Source organism: Mercenaria mercenaria, chromosome 9 (assembly GCF_021730395.1).
Source record: "Mercenaria mercenaria strain notata chromosome 9, MADL_Memer_1, whole genome shotgun sequence".
In the NCBI taxonomy this organism is placed as follows: domain Eukaryota; kingdom Metazoa; phylum Mollusca; class Bivalvia; order Venerida; family Veneridae; genus Mercenaria; species Mercenaria mercenaria.
In genome coordinates, this window is record NC_069369.1 from 78,347,662 (window position 1) to 78,367,964 (window position 20,303).

Genomic DNA, 20,303 nt, shown 5'->3' on the forward strand with positions numbered 1-20,303 from the left:
GGGGCAATATAGAGATTATGCATGTTATATCATTGTTTTCTTGAACAGATATTTTGGTCGCTTTTGCAACGGAAACAGTAATCTGAATCCTGAGAGATATAATGTAGGTGACTAAGGTCCAAGAAACTTTATCAGAGAATAGAAAATGATAATAAAAAATGGTTCCTGTGAGCCACAACTTTGATGGAATAACTGATTTTCAGCATTTCATCATCTCCCAACAAACTGCTTTTATGTGAAACTTCATACACATGGACCTGCATATAAGAACTTTCCACAGGTGCTGACCTTAGTTGATAATTTAATAACTTTAATTTTGTATGTAAACGGACCGTCAACTCGTAATGTCAAGGTCATTGCAGGTAGAGGATTTGTATTGCATGGTAATACTTCTTTATCATGTTTATTTTTGACGGTTTTTACCAGTTTTTATGACATATATTGTATTATTTGCTAAATTAAATGATGATAATTTGTAACCAGTCAGTCTAACGCAGTAATGATTAGGTAATTTCTCATATTGCAGTAAATTTACTTCAGACACAACACTTGGTGGCGTCTCTGATGCTTGTATCAATGAATTTCCTTGTTTCATGTCTGTATCCGCCTTTACGTCATACCTCCTCAATGTTAGTACACACAAAGAAAACAAGTGTTTACGTTACCTGGTGGCGAAGAATCTGTAACAGTTACAGTTAATGTTTGATCTGTAGTCGCACTGTCTCCAGTGTTTTGAGCTCTGAAACAGAATGCGCTGATTTGAATACTGATGGTTTATGATAGTAAACATTACGCAACTTACATAATAGATGACATCAGTATAAAGATCTGAATCAAGGTAATTCACTTTCAAAATGCTCTTGCGGATTTTAAACCAAATTTAAAATGTACCTCACGCACCAAACCCAAAAACTCTCTATCGCTCTAAACCCCCCAAAAAGGGTTATTATGGTATACGTGTGGAGATACAAATTTTGGAAACAAATTTACCAATGAAAAACATGCTAGACATGTATTCACTTCAGGTAAACAATGTAAACAATGTAAACAATAGAGATCGTGTTTAGGAGGTTTCGATATGTTTTGTTATAAACATAAAAGATACATGATTCGTCTTATTGTTTAGAATGAATGGCAGACTTCAGAACATTTTATCCTTGTCAACGCGTAGAAATATTAATTGTTACATTCAATAAATACTAGTACCTGTACTGATATCTTGAAGCAAGCTCAAGGAATGACTGTGTGAATAAACTCCACACTCAACAGCCGAAGATAAATTAGTGTTTGTTTCAAGATGTTACATTTGTAAATGTTTACCTCACGACAACTGTAGAAAATGTTTACCTCACGACAACTGTATGTGATGACGCTGATAATGATGTGATTGTACAAGACAAGGTGCTTCCAGATACACTAAATCCACTCCCTGATACAAAACTGCAGAAAAAGTAAAAAAAACAGCGTCATATTTAACAAGATCTGTCCGTAAGACAGCACGCTCGACTTTGTGCTTAACTAGAGATTTGCCAGAAGGGGCATAGATTTGTCAAAATTCTAAACAGAGTTATGAGGAGTGTTTATTATGATGTAGCCTTTGATATTTGATTACTATTTCAAGTTTCAAGTCAATAGCTTTCAAAGTAACAGAGATATTTCACTTTATCAAAACTTTAACCAAAAAACTCTAAGTTAAAGAGGGGCAAAAAATCTGTCCCAAAATTCAAAACAGAGTTATGGAGATTGTTTCTCCAGGTGTGGAGTTTTATAGTAACTAACCATTTTCAAGTTTTACGACAAAGCTTTGACAGTAGCAGAGATATTTGACTTTATCAAACACTTTTACTAAATATTTTAAGTTAAAAGGGGCATAAAATCTGTCAAAATTCAAATCAGAGTTATGGAGAGGGATTTCTCCTGGTGGGGATTTTGATAGTAAATAACCATTTCAAGTTTCAAGTCAAAAGGTTGAAAGTAACAGAGATATTTGACTTTAACAAAATAGCTCTACATTTTTTTCTAAAAGTAGAGCTTAAATGTATTTTTTATTACTCTGCCTGTTCTTCTAAGTAAAAACTATTCTTTAAATGTAATTATCGAGTCACTTTTATCATATTTGTTTAACTGCGCGTTAATATTTTGTGAAAGAACAGAGTGGGAATTGAAAATTAATGAGCAATTTTCTCATTTTTATGTTGATTATATTTACGTGTAAATTATTGGTGTATTGTCTGTATCGCAGAACATACATTTAACAAAGAAGCCCTTTTTCAATCCCTTTTTCTTTGAAGTGTCAGTCATTTTTTCTTTGGTATCTTACCTTAAGTCACTGACGTAGAGTCTGATGAGGTAGCAGCGAGTGTGGCTACTGTGTCACAAGCGGTACAGTCATTTTTGTCCAACGAATAAGAGGTTCCGGATGTCCATGTTGGTCCTGTAGAAAGTTTCTCGAAAATGCGAGTCATTTAGTGTTTGGAATAAATGTAAACCATTCAGTAGTAAACAAGAATATATAATTACTAAACTAGACGAATGTTACATAATTGACAATTGTTCTATGTTTACAACATACGTTTGTATTTACTACGTCCACTAAAAATATTGCTATTTGCGACAGAGACGGCTCAGTTTCTATGTATATATGCAAAATCAACCACTCTTGAACATTACTATTATTAGCAAACCGATGGATAGCAACCGTTGCGCATAGCATAACTGACAACTGAGCCGCACAATGAGAAAACCAACCTAGTGCACTTGCGACCAGCATGGATCCAGACGAGTCTGCGCATCCGCGCAGTCTGGTCAGGATCCATGCTGTTCGCTAACGGTATCTCTAATTGCTTCGTAAGCAAATAGCATGGACTCTGACCAGACTGCGAGGGCCTCCTGCTCACCGGGCACTCTTACCACTGAGCTACCGAGCCATATGTCGAATTATCTACCGATTTATTACCATATCAGTGGGTGGACGTATTTTATATTTTGCTACTTTTAAGCGAGAAAAATGCTGGTTGCAGTTCAAAATGGCGTCATTTGTTTACATTTTGACATAACAGGGGACTCATTTTGCAGTAGTAAATGTGTTTATTATATACGAATTTTCCAACGATAATGCCCAGCTGGTGACCATATAATTTATCTTCACTCGGCTTTTGGTCTTACATTGTCATCTTTTTCTTTCTTTTTCTTTTTAAAGTTATTGAAGGTACAGGCCGTTGGACGTGGGCTTCCGTGATTTTTTTTCTTCGAATGAGTATAATTCCCAAGTGTATAATGGTGTCCAAAACGGTTTGGTTAAATTATTCGATTCTAGTATGTCTTTTATTGTTATTAGATTAAATTAGAACTGTTCTTTGCGGCTGGGGGGTAAAGACTTGTCGGCTAAGTGATGGGACAATGAACTGTGAATGCGTGTAAATCCGGGGGGTCTCTAAAAAACATAATTGTATTTGTTCACTGTTACAGTACTAACAAGTTCATAACGTCATTAAGTAATATATAAACAGACTGGTATGAAACTGAGTTTGGGTATTTTTTCGAAGCTTGTGTAGGAGATTAATATTGGACAATTTAAATTTAATAACACTACGGTCCAGAGGGTGATCTGCGCGTTTCCCCTCTAAAATTCGGAGCATAGGTAATTGTCTTTGTTCTCTGTAAAAAATGCAAAATAAATTTTTCTGGGTCGCTACTCAGGTACAATAATTGTCTTTGTGTCTGACTGAAAAATATAAAATATGGATTTTTTTTTCTCGCTCGCTAAGCTCGAATACGTAATTTGTCTTTTGGTCTGGGTGCAAAATAAAAAATATGCATTTTTTCTCTATCACATTGTTAATTTGTCTTCTGTTCTGGGTGAAAAATATGCATTTTTTTCTCGCTCGCTATGCTTACACGTATTAAGTCGGACAAAGTTTGCACGAGCTCCTATCAAGCTCTTTACAATTTTTATGTTAAATAGTCCTAGGTAAACCCTCCCCAGAAATTGGTCTAAGTAATTCCAATATACTTGTGAAGAGTAAGTCTGACAACTGATAAAACATGACTATAGTTTGCATGTTATTTGTATTGATTTTGTCACAAAACCCGTCATTTGTCAATACCAAATGAAGTGCCTCAGAACGCCCAGAATGTCCATTGTTTTCAAACTTTTCCGGGAGCATGCCCCCCAATCCCCGATCCCCCACTTTCTCTATACACCCAAAAATTTTACGCCCCCTCTTACACCAAATCGTGTTACCCCCCCTGAATATTAGTATAGGAATGTTTTCAAAGACATTAGAAGAGATACTGTAACCAAGCATGAGAAAGTGTTTTATCAAGAGCTTTTCCAAAATAACATGTACTTAGTACAAGATTTCTTTAAAAGAAAATTTTAGTAAATCTACATAAGTTTCCCATTCATTTTGGGACAACCTTTTTCTGCCTTCGTCCCGATGTGCGTCCATCAGTCCGTTTTCACATAAACCTGATTTAGCATCTCAAAATCCTCCCGCTAGGATTTAAACGGAACTTCAAAAAAATGATATTTATTTTATACCACTGATAAAATACTGTGTTTTATCAGTGAGATATAAAACCATACCACTCACTGATATCACTCACTGTAAATGCCGATCTGCTTGTACATTGTGAATGAATTAAATTATTTGTTTAAAACATGATGAAAATGTATTTGCCCCACTTTGTTCTTTACAGTATATTTCTTCAAATTATTTTACTTTAAAAAGAATTTCATACCGTTAACAGCAAAAAATAAACAAAATGGAACTTTATGTTTTCATACGTCTTTTTAACGTCACACCCCGTCTGACGTCATGTCTATTTACGCGCGTCTGTTTCCCGCGCTGAGATTAAAATAGTTGCAAAATGACATCTCAACGTAATTGAGCCCTAAAATAAAAAAAAAAATTTGTTTGTTTTTTCGTGAATATTGAATATATCTCACCTCGAAGTGAGAAATTTTCACATTTTCACTCGCGCTACGCGCTCGTGAAAATATTTGAAATTTCTCACTTCTCAGTGAGATATATTCCATATTCACTCAAAACAAACAAATATCCTCTTATTTACTGGGGACAGATTTATAGGGTATAAACCCTGCTTGAATTTTTTTGTCAACGCTTCAACGGTTTCAATGATAGTAGAATGTGTTTGGTATAAAGCCTTGTTGAGCATATCATTGGCACGTATGCTCGAAATAATGTTTGTGGAGTTATTATTCTAAATTTGAAAAGAAAATGTTTTGAAACGCTTCCTAGACAGTCCGCATTCGATGTTCACAGTCAGACTTCACATAAACCGACAATGTCTAACAGTAATGTGTAGACGGTGAAATTATGTGGAATGTGTTATTTCTAATTGGCGGTGCACACCTATGTTTCCTCGTCTATCAAGGAAACTTACACCAACAATTGGTATTCGCATTACCGGTATATACAAAAGGTTTAGTCGACAGGTTTTAACAACATTAAGGGGTTGGTCCTTTGAATTTTCGGTAGGAAGAAAATGTACTTTCTTTGCCTGACATTTTGATATTACAAAGACCCCGACTTTACTTGTTATTTAATACATGTGTTACTATATATAGTAACAAAAATGAATGTGTTTTAGTAGATTATTTCTTTCACGCATTGATTATCACTTATCGGCCCGGGCCGAAAACTCATAATCATAATCGGCCCGGTGAACACATGCGCGTGAAACCAATGGCCACATATAACGTCATCATGGTCTGTGCGCTTTGAACATGGCGGACGAGTGGACGTTGGGGTCGTTAGCAAACCGTTTGTAAAACTTGAATGCTGCTATAAGCGTGTCGGAAAAGGACACATATGATTTTATTGAATTATTAGAGAGGCGAAACATTTAATGAGCTTGATAGATTCATAAATACGAATTTATGTACATTTCGCTCCTTACCGTCAAGAAAGTATTAACGTCATGAGTTGTAATGTAGTGCAACCAAACATATGTATTAAAGACATTAAAACACGCCAGAGCCGGGCTCTGTCGTGTGTTAACCTCTAATTTTTTTCTTCGAATGACGTATAATATCCTTAGTGTAAATGGTGTCCAAACACGGTTTTGGTAAAATTTATTTCGATTCTAATATGTCTTTTATTGTATAATTTAGATTAAATTAGAACTGTTTCTTTGCGCGCTGGAGTAATAGTAATGTGTAGACGGTGAAATTATGTGGAATGTGTCATTTCTAATAGGCGGTGCACACCTATGTTTCCTCGTCTGTCAAGGAAACTTACACCAACAATTGGTATTCGCAGTACCGGTATATACAAAAGGTTTAGTCGACAAGTTCTAACAACATTAAGGGGTTGGTCCTTTGAATTTTCGGTAGGAAGAAAATGTACTTTCTTTGCCTGACATTTTGATATTACAAAGACCCCGACTTTACTTGTTATATAATGAACATGATTTACCAGATGTAATGTCTGTAAATGTTATCGTCAAAGTCAAATCCGCATGTAATCCGTTGCCACCATCATGTGTTGCTCTGAAAAAAAAAACAACAACTAAATGAACATACAAAGAAACATTTCCTCCTAGTTGAATAACGTAGCATAATTATAAGATATGCTGTATCCTTAATTGATAATATAATTAGCAAGGTATAATGACACGATACTATAGTGCTATAGTCTTTAGAAACATAGGATGCTAAATTATACTTGTCATTTTGCGTTCTAGTAGGGGCTATATAAAAATAATACAAGAGGGCCATGATGACCATAGATTGCTCACTTTTTTTTGGATTTGGATTACTTGAGCAATTTTGGTAGAAAGTCAGCTTGAAATCATTTCTACAAACTATATTTGAAATCCGGCTAAAAGATTTTACTTTCGGTTGCCATGGCAATCACAGTCCAGAAGGATTTTAATTCTTTTGGCAATCTTTTAAAGGCTCCCAAGATCATTTCTGTGAAGTTTTGGTGAAATCATCCCGGTGGTCTTGAAGAAGATTTTTGAAATTTACACTATAGCCATTGAGGGAAAATAAGCCATGTCCCTTGGCGACCATGTGTTTTGTTTTTTTTACCGAAATAGAACGGCCTAAGCAATTTTGGTAGAGGGTCACCTAGAGATCATTCCTACAAAATATTTTTGAAATCCTTGTAATAGTTTCTTAGAATAAGGTTTTCCTTTCGGTTGCCTTGGCAATCACTGGTTTTGATGAAGAAGATTTTTTGGAAATTGTTGACGGACGCATGACGGACGACGGACATCAAACTTTCATAAAAACCTTGATCCTTTGGCTCAGGGGAGCTTAAAAAAAAATTAAAAATCAAAACTTGAGACGTCGGGGTGGGGGTTTTGGTTGATTTATTTTCTGTTTGATGCAACTGTTGTGTACCCAATGCCTTTCATTAACAGCTAGGATAAAGCAGGGAGTATTGAATTTACATTTTAATTACTAAAATGTCATGTCAACTGTACAAAATATAACTTTTATAAACAAGAACTATCGGTAAAATAGATGGGGTGCTCCCCGACTTAGCATTATTACATATTTAATTTAAAGAACAAAAGCGGAATTCACTGACGATGATGGCACTATAGTTTACTAATGTTGAATAATCAAAGGCAATAACTCCCGTGATAATCACTTAAAGAATCATGAAAAATAATATGCGCATCTCCTATTGGAAGTGAAGTTTCCTATGACATTTCAATGAATTCCAGCCATTGGTTGCCTGGGAATATATGAGCCGCGCCATGAGAAAACCAACATAGTAGATTTGCGACCAGCATGGATCCAGACCAGCCTGCGCATCCGCGCAGTCTGGTCAGCATCCATGCTGTTCGCTTTCAAAGCCTATTGGAATTAGAGAAACTGTTTGCGAACAGCATGGATCCTGATCAGACTGCGCGGATGCGCAGGCTGGTCTGGATCCATGCTGGTCGCAAACCCACTATGTTGGCTTTCTCATGGCGCGGCTCATATATAGTATACTATGTTCAATGTAGGGATAATACACGTTTTTTGTGTATAAACGTCTGCAGAAGCCCGCGGGATTGTTTGTGACCGAGACCGAAGGTCGAGGTCACAAATATATCCCAAGGGCTTCTGCAGACGTTAATACACAAAACAAACGTGTATTGTCGCTATTCTTGCATAAAAATATATTTCACGACGATTTATGTATTGTTTTCATATGTGATGACTTGACGATTCCGGTACATTTTTTATTTACCATTCCAGTTGCTCTTGGAAACGGTAAACATGTTTTAAATATCCGTCAGGGCCCGGAAATAAACAACACTATCAAAAGCACATCCTGAAGGTTTTTAAGCGATTTTTTATCTCTCATTATTACAAACATAAAATTACCAATAATTGTTCATATCATTTCACTATTTAGTGGACTCGATCACAATTTCAAGAATAATAACTTTACATTCGAGTTATATTGAGTACGGATACGCAGTTGGAGTACGGATGAGTACGAACGTAGTGTCAAGTTTCCAAGCTGTTTATATAAATTCTTCGAGAAATTAGATAAAAACATACTGACTGATACTTACCAAAATCATAAATATGATACCTAAAAACAAAGAATCACACAGGTAAACATGCGATTCTTTAACATTCACGGTTGTCTACAAAATCTGAATTGATGCAGAGTTCTAAAAGGGGAGTAAACAAGGGAAGAAACGAGTACGAACAGTGTTGGGGGCAGCGCATTTGGCGTTAGTTACTGATACAGTAAAACATTCTATGGTTTAGATTGCATCTTTAATACTTCAAGAAGAGGTTTTTATGAAAGAAAAAAGACGCAGATACCAGATGTCAATCTGCGCAGAATTACATATACGTCCCTGGGAAAGCATTTCAAAAATAAAAATCGGGTATTAACAGCACGTGAATTGCCTTGTTTGCACACGATTTTTCTCCCGCTAATACATGGGCGGATCCAGTGAAAAAAGTAGTTTATATGCAACAGAACATGAAGAAAACATTCTTTTTGTGATTTAAGCTTCCAATGAAGTTTTGATGGATTCCAGAAAGTGGTTGCTGAGGAATATTCCGCACAAGCAATTGTACTATAGTTTACTAATGGTTAATTTTCAAAGGGCAATAGTGAAAACCTATCCGACCGAAACACAAAGCATCCCCTCTTGATAGTGAAGCTTCCTATGACGTTTGGCTAAATTCAAACCAATGGTTGCTACAAGTCAAATGGTTTATCGCGGCCAGAAATTTGTACAAACCAGACAAAAAATGGACCATTTATGTACTATATATGTGAGCGCAAAGGGTCATAAATCTTGCGAAATTGTCATTTGTGCAGGAAAGAAGCGTTTACCATAATGTCCAGTACTGGACAGGTATAGTGACCATGTACGGACACAGCCAATTTTCTCAGAGGGGGTCCGATCCCCTGCCCCTCCCCCCCCCCCCTCCCCCACACACCCTGGAAATTTTGAAATTTAGCACTTCATTTTTTGCATTCTGGGACAATTTTATAGACTAACCTGTTAAATTTGGGAAAATGATAAAATCAAGCTTTCTTGAAGGTAAAATTCTTAGTTTCTTTCAGATAAATAATATGAATTATGTCGGGGTCGTATGTAGCAGCAGCCGTATATACTTTACATGTAGTCCTAATGTTGCCTTTTTTTGAAAAACATTTTCTTTCCTTCTTGTCTTCTTTCGTTTTTTAAAGATTTTCCAGAGGGGTCCGGACTCCCGGTCCCCGCCCCCCCCCCCACCTACTAGATCCGCGCATGGTGACATATCATGCTTTCTGTTTATGCAGGTAAACTTGTGTTTGGTTAAATTTCAACAGAGCACAATTGTCTGAACAGTGTACAAACTCATTACTGTTTTTTTCAGGCAAGGGTGGAAAAAAGTGGTAGACAATGAAAGCAGTAACATTTTTATTAAAAAAAATAAACAATGAGACAAACATTTCCAACATCTTTGGACGGTTCAAAGATCCCATGTTAAACATACGATAAAGTCCGAAACGCGTGAAAATGTTCCGAATGTAAATCGGGTGAAGTAAGTGCTCTATGTATAGTTAGATTATGCGTCTAGATTGATTCAACTGGGCGAGTCTACTTACTTATTACTTGAGGATGAAAAAAAACAAGGGTGGCGGTTGAACTACTAAAGTACAACAACAGTTAATTCACAACAAATCGTACGGTATGTTTTATAATCAGTAGAAGCTAGTCGTATTTACGCTTATGTGACCTGTTTCACCCACAAGTAAAGAATTCACATGTCCATCATGAAATATTTTCTCCAGCGCACATATACTTGTCCTATTCAATATGATCGCGGCCTCGGCCACAAGAACTGTTCCATAGCATACTAATGTTAAACAATCAAAGGGCAATAACTTGGTGAAAAATCATCCAACCAGAACACGAAGACAATATACCTTACTCATTTCCTCTTAATTGTGAAGCTTCCTATGAAGATATGCTGAATTCTAACCAGTGGTTGCTGAGAAATACTCTGTACAAGAACTATAGTACTATAGTATAGTTTTTTTGAAAACTCAAAGGGCAGTAAGTCTGTGAAAAATAATCCGAATGGATTACGAAGACAATATGCATATCTCCACTTGATGAATGACAATCCTATGAAGTATGACTAAACTCAAACCGGCGATTGCTGAGAAATACTCCCGACAGTATACTACTGATGATTAATTAAAGGGCAATAAATCTGTGAAATATCATCTGACAGGAACACGAAAACAATACGCGCTTCTCCTCTTGATAGTGGAGGTTTCGCTAAATTTCAACCTCACCTGTCACGTAGTAGTGACAGGTGAGCTTTTGTAATCACCCTTTGTCCGTCGTCCGTCGTGCGTCGTCCGTCGTGTGTCAATAATTTCTAAAAAAATCTTCTTAAAAAAAACTCTGGGCAGATTTACATCAAACTTCACAGAAATGATCCTTTGTGTGGCCCGCTTTCTTAATTGCCCGAAGAATTGAAATCCTTGCAGAATTTTGGTTGCCATGGCAACCGAAAGGAAAATCTTTAAAAATCTTCTTGTCAGAAACTGTTAGCCGGATTTCAAAAATATTTTGTACAAATGATCTCTAGGTGACCTTCTACCAAAATTGCCTAAGCCATTCTGTTTGGGTAAAAAACATGGCCGCCAGGGGGCGTGGTTTATTTTCCCTATATGGCTATATATTGTAAATTTCAAAAATCTTCTTCTTCAAAACCACTGGGAAGAATTACACTAAACTTCACAGAAATGACCCTTGGGTGGCCCCTATTAAAAATGACCAAAGAATTGAAATCCATGCAGAACTCTGGTTGCCATGGCAACCGACAACTTTAAAAATCTTCTTGTCCAAAACCACAGTAGCTGGGGCTTCGATATTTGGTATGTTGCATCATCTAATGGTCATCTACCAAGTTAGTTCAAATTTTCCCCTAGAGTCAAATATGGCCCCACGCTGGGGGTCATATGGTTTACATAATTTTATACAGGAAAATCTTTGAAAATCTTCTTGTCCAAAACCACAGGGCTTAGGGCTTTGATAGTTAGTATGTAACATCATCTAGTGGTCCTTTACTAAGATTGTTCAAATTATCCCCTAGGGTTAAATATGGCCCCGCCCCGGGGGTCATTTGGTTTATATAGACTTATATAGGGAAAAACTTTAAATATCTTCTTGTCCAAAATCACAGGGCCTAGGGCTTTGATATTTGGTATGTAGCATCATCAAACAGTCCTCTACCATGTTTATAAAACTATCTCCCTAGGGTCAAATATTGCCCTGCTCAGGTCCGGGTCATATTGTTTATATAGACTTGTATAGGAAAACACTTTAAAAATCTTCTTGTCTAAAACCATAAGACCTAAGCCTTCGATATTTTGTATGTAGCATTGCCTTATGGTCCTCTACCAAGATTGTTCAAATTATTACCCTGGTAGGAAAGAGGCCCTTCCCTGGAGTCCATAGTTTTACATATATAGGAAAAACTTTAAAAATCTTCTTGTCTGAAACTGGAAGGCCTAGGTTAGTGATGAGAATCGGACAGCTGAAGCAGAATCGATTAATCGGTCCGATTCTGATCTCTCTCCGATTCGATTTATCGAAAGAATCGGAACCGAAAGATCAGTACAGACTTTTGCAATATGGCAATACGGTAGTAACAGCAAACCCTTCTCAAGACCTTCAGATTATTGTATGACTACTTGTATTACTTTTTATGAAGAATTCTATGACAGAGCTGCTGTACTGTACAGCCTTTATCAACTGCTGGGCAATTATGGCCCAGTTGTTCAAATCTTTAACTGGCTGTTAATAACCTATCTGCTGGTTAGATCTTATTTCAAAATATTTATCTTGATGGGATTTTTTATTTCACTATAAAGGCAGTCCTTAACTCTAAGAAATTTTCAAATTCTTCTAAAATGTCGACATATAGCCTAAAAAGTTATCCATCCGATAGCTTAACCGGCTGTTCAAAGGTTCGAACAAGTAAGTCCAAACTGCGATCTGGGAGGAACTATTGGACCAAATGCAAAAGTAACTAGAATTCATCTTTTTTCTATTACTTAAGGCCTGGGATTCAAGTCATGCTAGATGCACTGCCAAATTTGACATATAATATATGCTGGGGACATTGCTGGCAGGTCGTGAATTAGTTTATCATCTTTTTTTAAGTAAATTCACTACTTTGTATTGAAGGAATAATAAAAACGTTTCAAATAAACTCTGAAAATTATTTCCAATTAAAAAAAGTGGGTGGGGTACCTTCGTTAATGTACGCTTTAAAGCATACTTTGCAAACGGCTCTAGTAATATCAAAGTTTTCCTTAAAAGGAGCCAACACCCGGCATTCAGGCTTTTCATGTAGAACCCAAAATATTTCAAGGCGTCTGATTTTTTTACTGCCAGGGAAACAAAAATTTTATTATTCCTACGATCATGACAGCTGGCCTGACAGCGTTCTCCATTTTTAAGAGCAGATATTTTGAAAACTAACCCAAAGATTATAAAAGAGCAAAAGTATTTAAGCTAAACAGCGGGAAGTATCTCAAAGAGTCCTGAAAGCGGGATTTTATTTTTTTAACAAAATCAGCGACTAGAATCGACTCTTTTTGGTCAGAATCGATGTCGCCGACTTTGAAACTTTGGCGATGATTAATCGAACATCGGCGACAATCGGAACATCACTAGCCTAGGCTTTTGATATTTGGTATGTTGCATTGCCTAGATTATTCAAATTATGTCTCTTAGTTGGAAAGAGGCCCCCGCCCAGGGTGTCCCAAGTTTAATATAGACTTATATAGGAAAAGAGATAAAAAAATCTTCTTGTCTGAAAGTTCAAGGCCTAGGCCTTTGATATTTGGTTGTATCATTGCCTAGTTGATTTCTAACAAGATTGTTCGAATTATGCCCCTGGGGTAAAAAGAGGCTCCGCCCCGGGTGGGGGGATGGTAACTTGTTATATGAGTTATATAGGAAAAATACTTCAAAAGTTATTAGATCATATTTCCCTAGACTGTTTATTTATAATTACTAGATGATCCCAAGTGATTAGTCGTCACTTAACTGTGACCCTGACCTATTGACCTACTTTCTTGTTTTAAGAGATACAGTCTTGAAATTTGGATGACATGTACAGTTTTGCACAACGATCTTAAAACTGACTTTCAGTGACCGTGAATATGACCTACTGACCTACTATCTTGTTTTTAATGTACAGCTTTGAAATTGGATGACAAGTACAATTTTGTACACCGATCTTAAAACTGACATTCAGTGACCATGAATGTGACCTACTGACCTACTTTCTTGTTTTTTAAGATATAGCCTTGAAATTTGGGTAACATGTACAGTTTTGTACACTGATCTAAAAACTGACTTTCAGCGACCATGAATGTGACCTACTGACCTACTTTCTTAATATTTTTAGCATCAGTTTGACATTTGATACATGTAGCTCATATTACTCAGGTGAGCGATCCAGGTTCATTATGACCCTCTTGTTCAGAAATATTCCAGAGAAGAATTGACGGACGGACGGACGGACGAAGCGGCGACAATATGCTTTATCTTTGGGGACCAAACAATTTGCATTCAAAGCAGAAATAAAACTTCACTGCGAAATATTAGCATTCACCACTTTCCTTTATAGGTATCTCACTTAAAAATTGCGTTGTCAATGATAAATCTGATATATTGGTTACACTCTACTGGTAACAAAGCAAATGCCAAACTACAAATATACATGTATCAGAAACAAATACAAATGTGGCTCATATTTAAGATGAACCCTGCCTGACCTTACATGAACTTATCAAAATTGCCACGATGTAAGCATGGGCTGGAATACCTTATCATTGATAGATCTTATGATAATCTAGATTGTCAGTGTGAATGGATACAGGTTGAATAAGCACTGCTTGTTCATTGATAATTGTAAATTGACTGTACGAGCGAAAGGAGAATTGTGGCAGGAAATCAATAACAGGGGAGACAACAAGTATAGCTGGTAGAGATTTCGGTAACTTGCTGTACGGACTATTAAAAAGCAGGGAATTTTCACAATAAATCAATCAAATACATTTAACATGTAATTATCTAAATCATATAAAGCATGTTAGTTTAATTACAAAAATACAACCCGCTTCTTATCATTAACTTGTATATGTAGTGCCTTTTTTTAAAATTCATGGAATATTTTGTATTTAACAAAAACAAAAATGTCTTAAATATATAATGAGACAAAATCCACATCAGAAATCTCTAAAACATTTCATTTAAATGATGGAAACGTTAAGTAGGATATGCTTAAATGAATTTCTAAAATTTCAGCAAGATCGATGACTTCATGCGCTTTACGACCATTGTAGGCCTTCCTCTTAAAAGTCACAAAAATACAGTTATTAATAAGATATTTTATAAATCGACTTCTTTATTATGAAAAATGGTGCCATTATTTTGCCAAAACTAAAGAAAAATAGTGCGAGAAAGCTGATGTGAAAGACCAACACCGTCCTCTTTTATCTGTAAATTGTTTGATGTGTAAAAATCCGGTAGAGACAAATAAAGTATTACAGCGGCACCGACCGTCCGTAAGCCAGCTGGATTGATTCTTCACATGAAGTTCAACGCCCCGGATGAGGCTCAAACCCACATCGATGAGAAAGTGTTTGGGACATAATATCTAATTTGAAAGTTGTCTAAACAACAGAAAAAGAAATTTTATCAAATTGTTCTGTATTTTCATGAAAATATCGGTACAAGCCAATCTGAATCGAGGCTAAAAGTTGTTTCTGACGCGAGGCCCTTCGTGAAAACTTCGTGTCATTTGGGGGACAAACGCCTACGGTATGCTAGGAATATGAAAGATACAGCCAAAATAGGAACTGGCATAACAAGTTTTGAGAAGATGTTATGTGTTTTCTTTACTATTGCAAAGAGATATGATATGAATATACATACATAATAACATTTCAGTCTCATTTAAGACTTAAAAGGTAAACTGTGCCTAGCTGTCAATACAGTTAAATAGATATAGATTTTACAACCTAACAGACGCGGCAATGAAATGAAGCCATAATTTGGTATTACCCTATTGCTATAACATTATGAAGCTGGTCAAACTCATTTGGTCTAAAATAGTTGAAGAAATAATGTATTTCGATGCTTCAGCAGGAAAAACATTTACATTTGTGTATTTGCACATATAATCGATCAAACTCGATTAACAGAAAGAACAAAAGCCTCGAATTGGATTTTATCATTCTATTTACTCGTTTAATACAATTTTACATAAAAAGACATACATAAACTATTCTCTGTACACGCATGCTTGTGTAAACAAACTCTTTATATATATGCTTTTGACTGCATAGGGATAAAATTTCATTGGGGCTGTGTCTTGGAATGTTTTAATTCCTTTTGTTTTGATTTCATGAAATAAAACCCAATTAAGATTCCACATATGTGTAATAATTTTTAAATACCTAACTGAAAAGTAATTAAATGGATTTACTCACCTGAAAAATGCTGCGCGTATGTAATTGAGAACTTCATGTATTTATTCTGCGTTGATTTGCAAAACGAAAATATGAGTTTTTTACGAAATAAGTTTTCTCACCTGAGAACGACTACGTAGGACGCCACTGATGCTTGGGTACACGTCAGAATTTTATTTCCAGAAAAGTGGTCAGTAATAGCGAATCCACCATCAGTGGGAGTCTGAGATACAATGCTGAAAACAGAAGTATTCCAAAATACAATTTAAAACAATTAGAATGAACAAATATATTCTTGCATCTATTTCAGGAATATTCCTACGTGAAAATGGCTATACAGTTGAAACTTGGTATTTTAAACTCCAACGGATTGAGCGTTTTACTTTGAGATAACCGAAATTCGACTTAACAATTGTATTTTGTGCACGTGTATTCGGGACATGAAAATGTCTTTGAGATAGCAAAAATTCTGTAACAAACGAATTCGAGATAACGATTTTCAACTGTAGTTAAATCAACCCTTTAAAATATCTGAGGTAGTCTTTCTTATGCTTTCAGAACAATGTGTTACTGTCGCGTCATTACAACCAGCAAATCTATAAGGATAGTGAGGTGTAAAATGTTGTCGTTTTGCTTTTGTCTTTCAAAAATAAATAACAAACACAAATTATACATTCTATATAGATATAAAATGATTACGACACCGTTATGTTCTTGATAATTCAGATTCCCTTTCGAGTTTTTCTTCTTTGCGTCAGTTTAATACCATTGCAATGGAACAGTGGAGACTTATTGTCAAAGATTAACAAACACATGCACTGAAAAACTCAGTGCGCATTTGTGGATATGAAAGCTTGCCCAAAATATATGTGTATGACACATTTAGATTGCATGAAGAAATGCAGACTCAGCCTTTGAGTGTTTTGCACAGTAGATGACTATAATGAAAGCGTATCAAATTGTAAAGTGTTCTTAAGATCCCTTCCACTTGGTAGTGGAAGTAGGCTGAATAGAATTCAACATCTTTAGAATAAAATATAATTTATAAATTGGTGTAAGCGACCTGGTCTTCTGACAGACTTCCGTAAATTTATTAATGACAATCCGTATATTTTCCATTCCATGCAGTATACAAAACATCGATAAAACATAGAATAATTTAAGGAATGATCCGAAAGATACGCGATGAAGCACTGCATATGTAAATCAAAACGAGCAGAAAGATATACAGACATGAAGATAAAAAAATGAGTAGTAAGGAGATGTATTCTTCATCATATTATGTATTGAATATGTTATTTCACAACCTTGTTCAGAAATACTACATTGTAACTTTAATATGTTTAAATTAGCCTGGAGGACACAAAGCAAAGGTGGAAGACAATAATTAAAACATTTTCATTTTGAAGCTTCATTTCCACCTCGTTTAAATGGTACGTATATATACCAAAGTCGATTAAATAACTTCTTAACTGTCCTTGCAAAATTCTGGTGGCGTATTTCTGCCATGAGATAGCTAGGTAGATATCGCGATACTTAAAAAATTATCTTGATAAAGCGAAGTTTTCTGAAAAGATTTTCTCAATAGTGGAAGGTTTCCTGGAAATATTATTGATTTTCTCGATACTTTTTGTGTTAGTACCCACAACTGCCATTTAGTAGCTAGATAAGCTTTCTCAATACTTTCAGAAATTATCTTGATGTTTCAAACTTTTCTGAAAAGTTGATCGCAATAGCCTAAAGTTTCCTGGAAATTAAAGCATATTGAGAAAAAAATAATTTATTGCGATAATGTTTTCAGAAAAATGCACAACTTTGCTGGAAATTTTAAAATATTATTGTGAAATTTACCGAGCATCTCGTGGCAGTTCCAAGCATTAACGAGAAGTTTTGCGCTAAAACATTTTCAGGAAATGAAGAAAAATATCTAGAAAATATTAATCATTGCTGAAATGATTTCAGAAAAAAAATGCACACATTTCCTGGAAAGTTTACAAATTATTGTAATAGCTAACTAGTTATCTCGTGGCAGAAATATGCCACCATACAAAATAGTACATGGGTTGTTACTGCGAATGAGCACTTCTTGCCTACCACGCGGGGAAAGACACGGTTATCCTGGTAGGAGATCCAATCTTTACCTTGCTAAAAGAAAAGCTACACGTGCGCATCTTGACGTCATAATTTGACGTCGTATTCTGATGTCATAGTGTATCAGCGATACTTTAATAAAATAACTTTGAAAATATTGCAATGATATCAGCGATAGGGAAGAAAAACCATCTAACATGACTGCCTGAATAAGGCAGATGTTTATCCAACCCTCGGGACAGCGTGGATAATTCCATTTCACGCGGACCCTCGGGTTTGGGAAAACCCTGTCTTACACAGGCTGTCATATAAGATCCTTAAAACATATGGGACAAAAGCCAGAAATGACATCAGCACTTCCTCCGGTGTTTGATAGTAACAAATACTGAACTCATCTTGAAGTATACGGTTTTCTAGCACGAGACTGTTATGAACTGGTAGATCTTTACCTTTAGTATGAGGAAGGTTATAAAGGCTTACATTTTAAGAATACATTTAAACTTTAGCAACGTTTGAGATACCGACCCTAAGTTATTTGAACTGCTGCATAATACTCGGCTGAGTAGTGAGAGCACAATAAAGGCATCTTGAAGCGGCTAATCCACACATCGTGGTGTGAGATTTAAAACAACTGAAACTTTTCCTATAACCACCTTTATGTCGCATGTTTGATGTTATAACAATGTATTTTCCATCGAATTCTGTTGAAAATCGTTGTTTTCCTAATAAATTTAAAGTAAAAGCATTTGTCTACGATTCTGATCAGAGTTTCACGGTTTATAAAGGCCTAACTATGGCGGATAGGTTTTTGAACACTATTTCTTCACATGGGATGGCCACAGAGGTCTAAATTAAAGCTGGTTTTTGTTTAAATTTCATTGTGGATGTGTTTTTGACATTTCGGTAGAAAGAATAGGAGAGGAGGTTGTATTTGGTGAAGCGAAAATCAATTTTAGTATGAGTAGTACTTCCAGGTCATAGCAGTGTGATTTTGATGTGATTTTACAAAAAGAAAATGTGACAAGAGAAATCTCTCTTAGAATATATTTGACTCCAACTTCTCTCTTCATGTTATGTCAGTTTTATCATAATTCTTTTAAAATGAGGTAAGGATTTGTTCTCTGAAATCGGTCTAGCTATGTTTGGCAGCTCTTTAAAGAACGTTAGTTTCATATAGAATATATTGGGAATACTATTTAGGGGTGTGTGACCTAAACAAACACGGGATTCCGTTCAGCGAGTACTTTGCAAACATCACTTGATAGTGAGAGAAAATAACACCATCGTCATGATAATCAATAGAGCGCACATGTAGCTGGCAAACAGTAACAAAATGGATACCCTAGTGCACAGTAATGATTCAGGGTAAAGAAATTGGGTATTTAATGGCGAATTTTCTAATATACGGCGTAATGCGATGTAAATCATTTAGGGTATTTTCAACAGCTTACAGACAAACTGTAAGGGAATGTGTACATCACTTACAATACATTGATTTAAAGATAAGTTTAATATCTTGTATATGCATGTATTTCAAAGTGCATACTTTGTGGATGGATAGTGTGTAGTAAACAACATTTTACGTATCAAGGGAAACATTACTTAAGCGACCATGATAATCAACACATATTTTATCTTATGTTAGGGAATATGACACCACTTACTGTACATCATCATAAATATGTTTTTATTGAAATATCTAACGCGTTCATCCCCAAAATAGGAACCTGTACTTTAACACATTTGAAAGACAGTATTGATACCTTTAAAATGATGTATAACAAGTGGCGTCACATTCCCTGAAAGATGATCTGTATGCTGTTCAAAAGCGCTCCAAACGGCACTTTCCAAGAAGACTTAAGACGAAAGATTGAATATAATACCCATATATCCCCAAGATAAATACATAAATGCGGTCGACATACAATGTAAATACCTCTAAACTGATGTATGGTAAGTGGTGTCACATTCCCTGGAAGAGGGTCTGTGGGATCTTCAGAAGTGCTCCGACCTGCGTTCTCCAAGAAGACGTAATGTAGAAGACTGAATGATTGAATGATCTACGATATTCATGCCCAAGATAGCAAATATGCCCTTTATATATTTGAAAGGAGATATAAATATATTTAAAATGATGTATGGCAAATGATGTCAGCTTCCCTGAGAAAGCATATGTGGACTGTTTAATGTAGTCAGAACGGCGTTCCTTCCTCGATACTTAAA

At 35.8% G+C, this 20,303-nt stretch overlaps 2 protein-coding genes across 2 annotated transcripts in view; both read right to left on the bottom strand.

The window, feature by feature from the left end:
- LOC123547534 (protocadherin Fat 4-like) overlaps window positions 1–2,301 on the bottom strand; it is a 125,864-nt gene extending 123,563 nt beyond the window's left edge. Inside the window, exons 1-3 of the mRNA XM_053550666.1 lie at window positions 2,210–2,301; window positions 1,348–1,440; window positions 666–739 (exon numbers count right to left, since the gene is read on the bottom strand). Coding sequence (XP_053406641.1) covers window positions 666–739; window positions 1,348–1,440; window positions 2,210–2,301 — 259 coding nt within the window. The remainder of the gene's footprint in view (window positions 1–665; window positions 740–1,347; window positions 1,441–2,209) is intronic.
- A 20-nt stretch (window positions 2,302–2,321) lies between these two features.
- The window catches only part of LOC128559346 (uncharacterized), a 57,034-nt gene continuing 39,052 nt past the window's right edge, over window positions 2,322–20,303 (bottom strand). The window contains exons 4-6 of the mRNA XM_053550667.1: window positions 16,112–16,225; window positions 6,444–6,517; window positions 2,322–2,434 (exon numbers count right to left, since the gene is read on the bottom strand). Coding sequence (XP_053406642.1) covers window positions 2,322–2,434; window positions 6,444–6,517; window positions 16,112–16,225 — 301 coding nt within the window. The remainder of the gene's footprint in view (window positions 2,435–6,443; window positions 6,518–16,111; window positions 16,226–20,303) is intronic.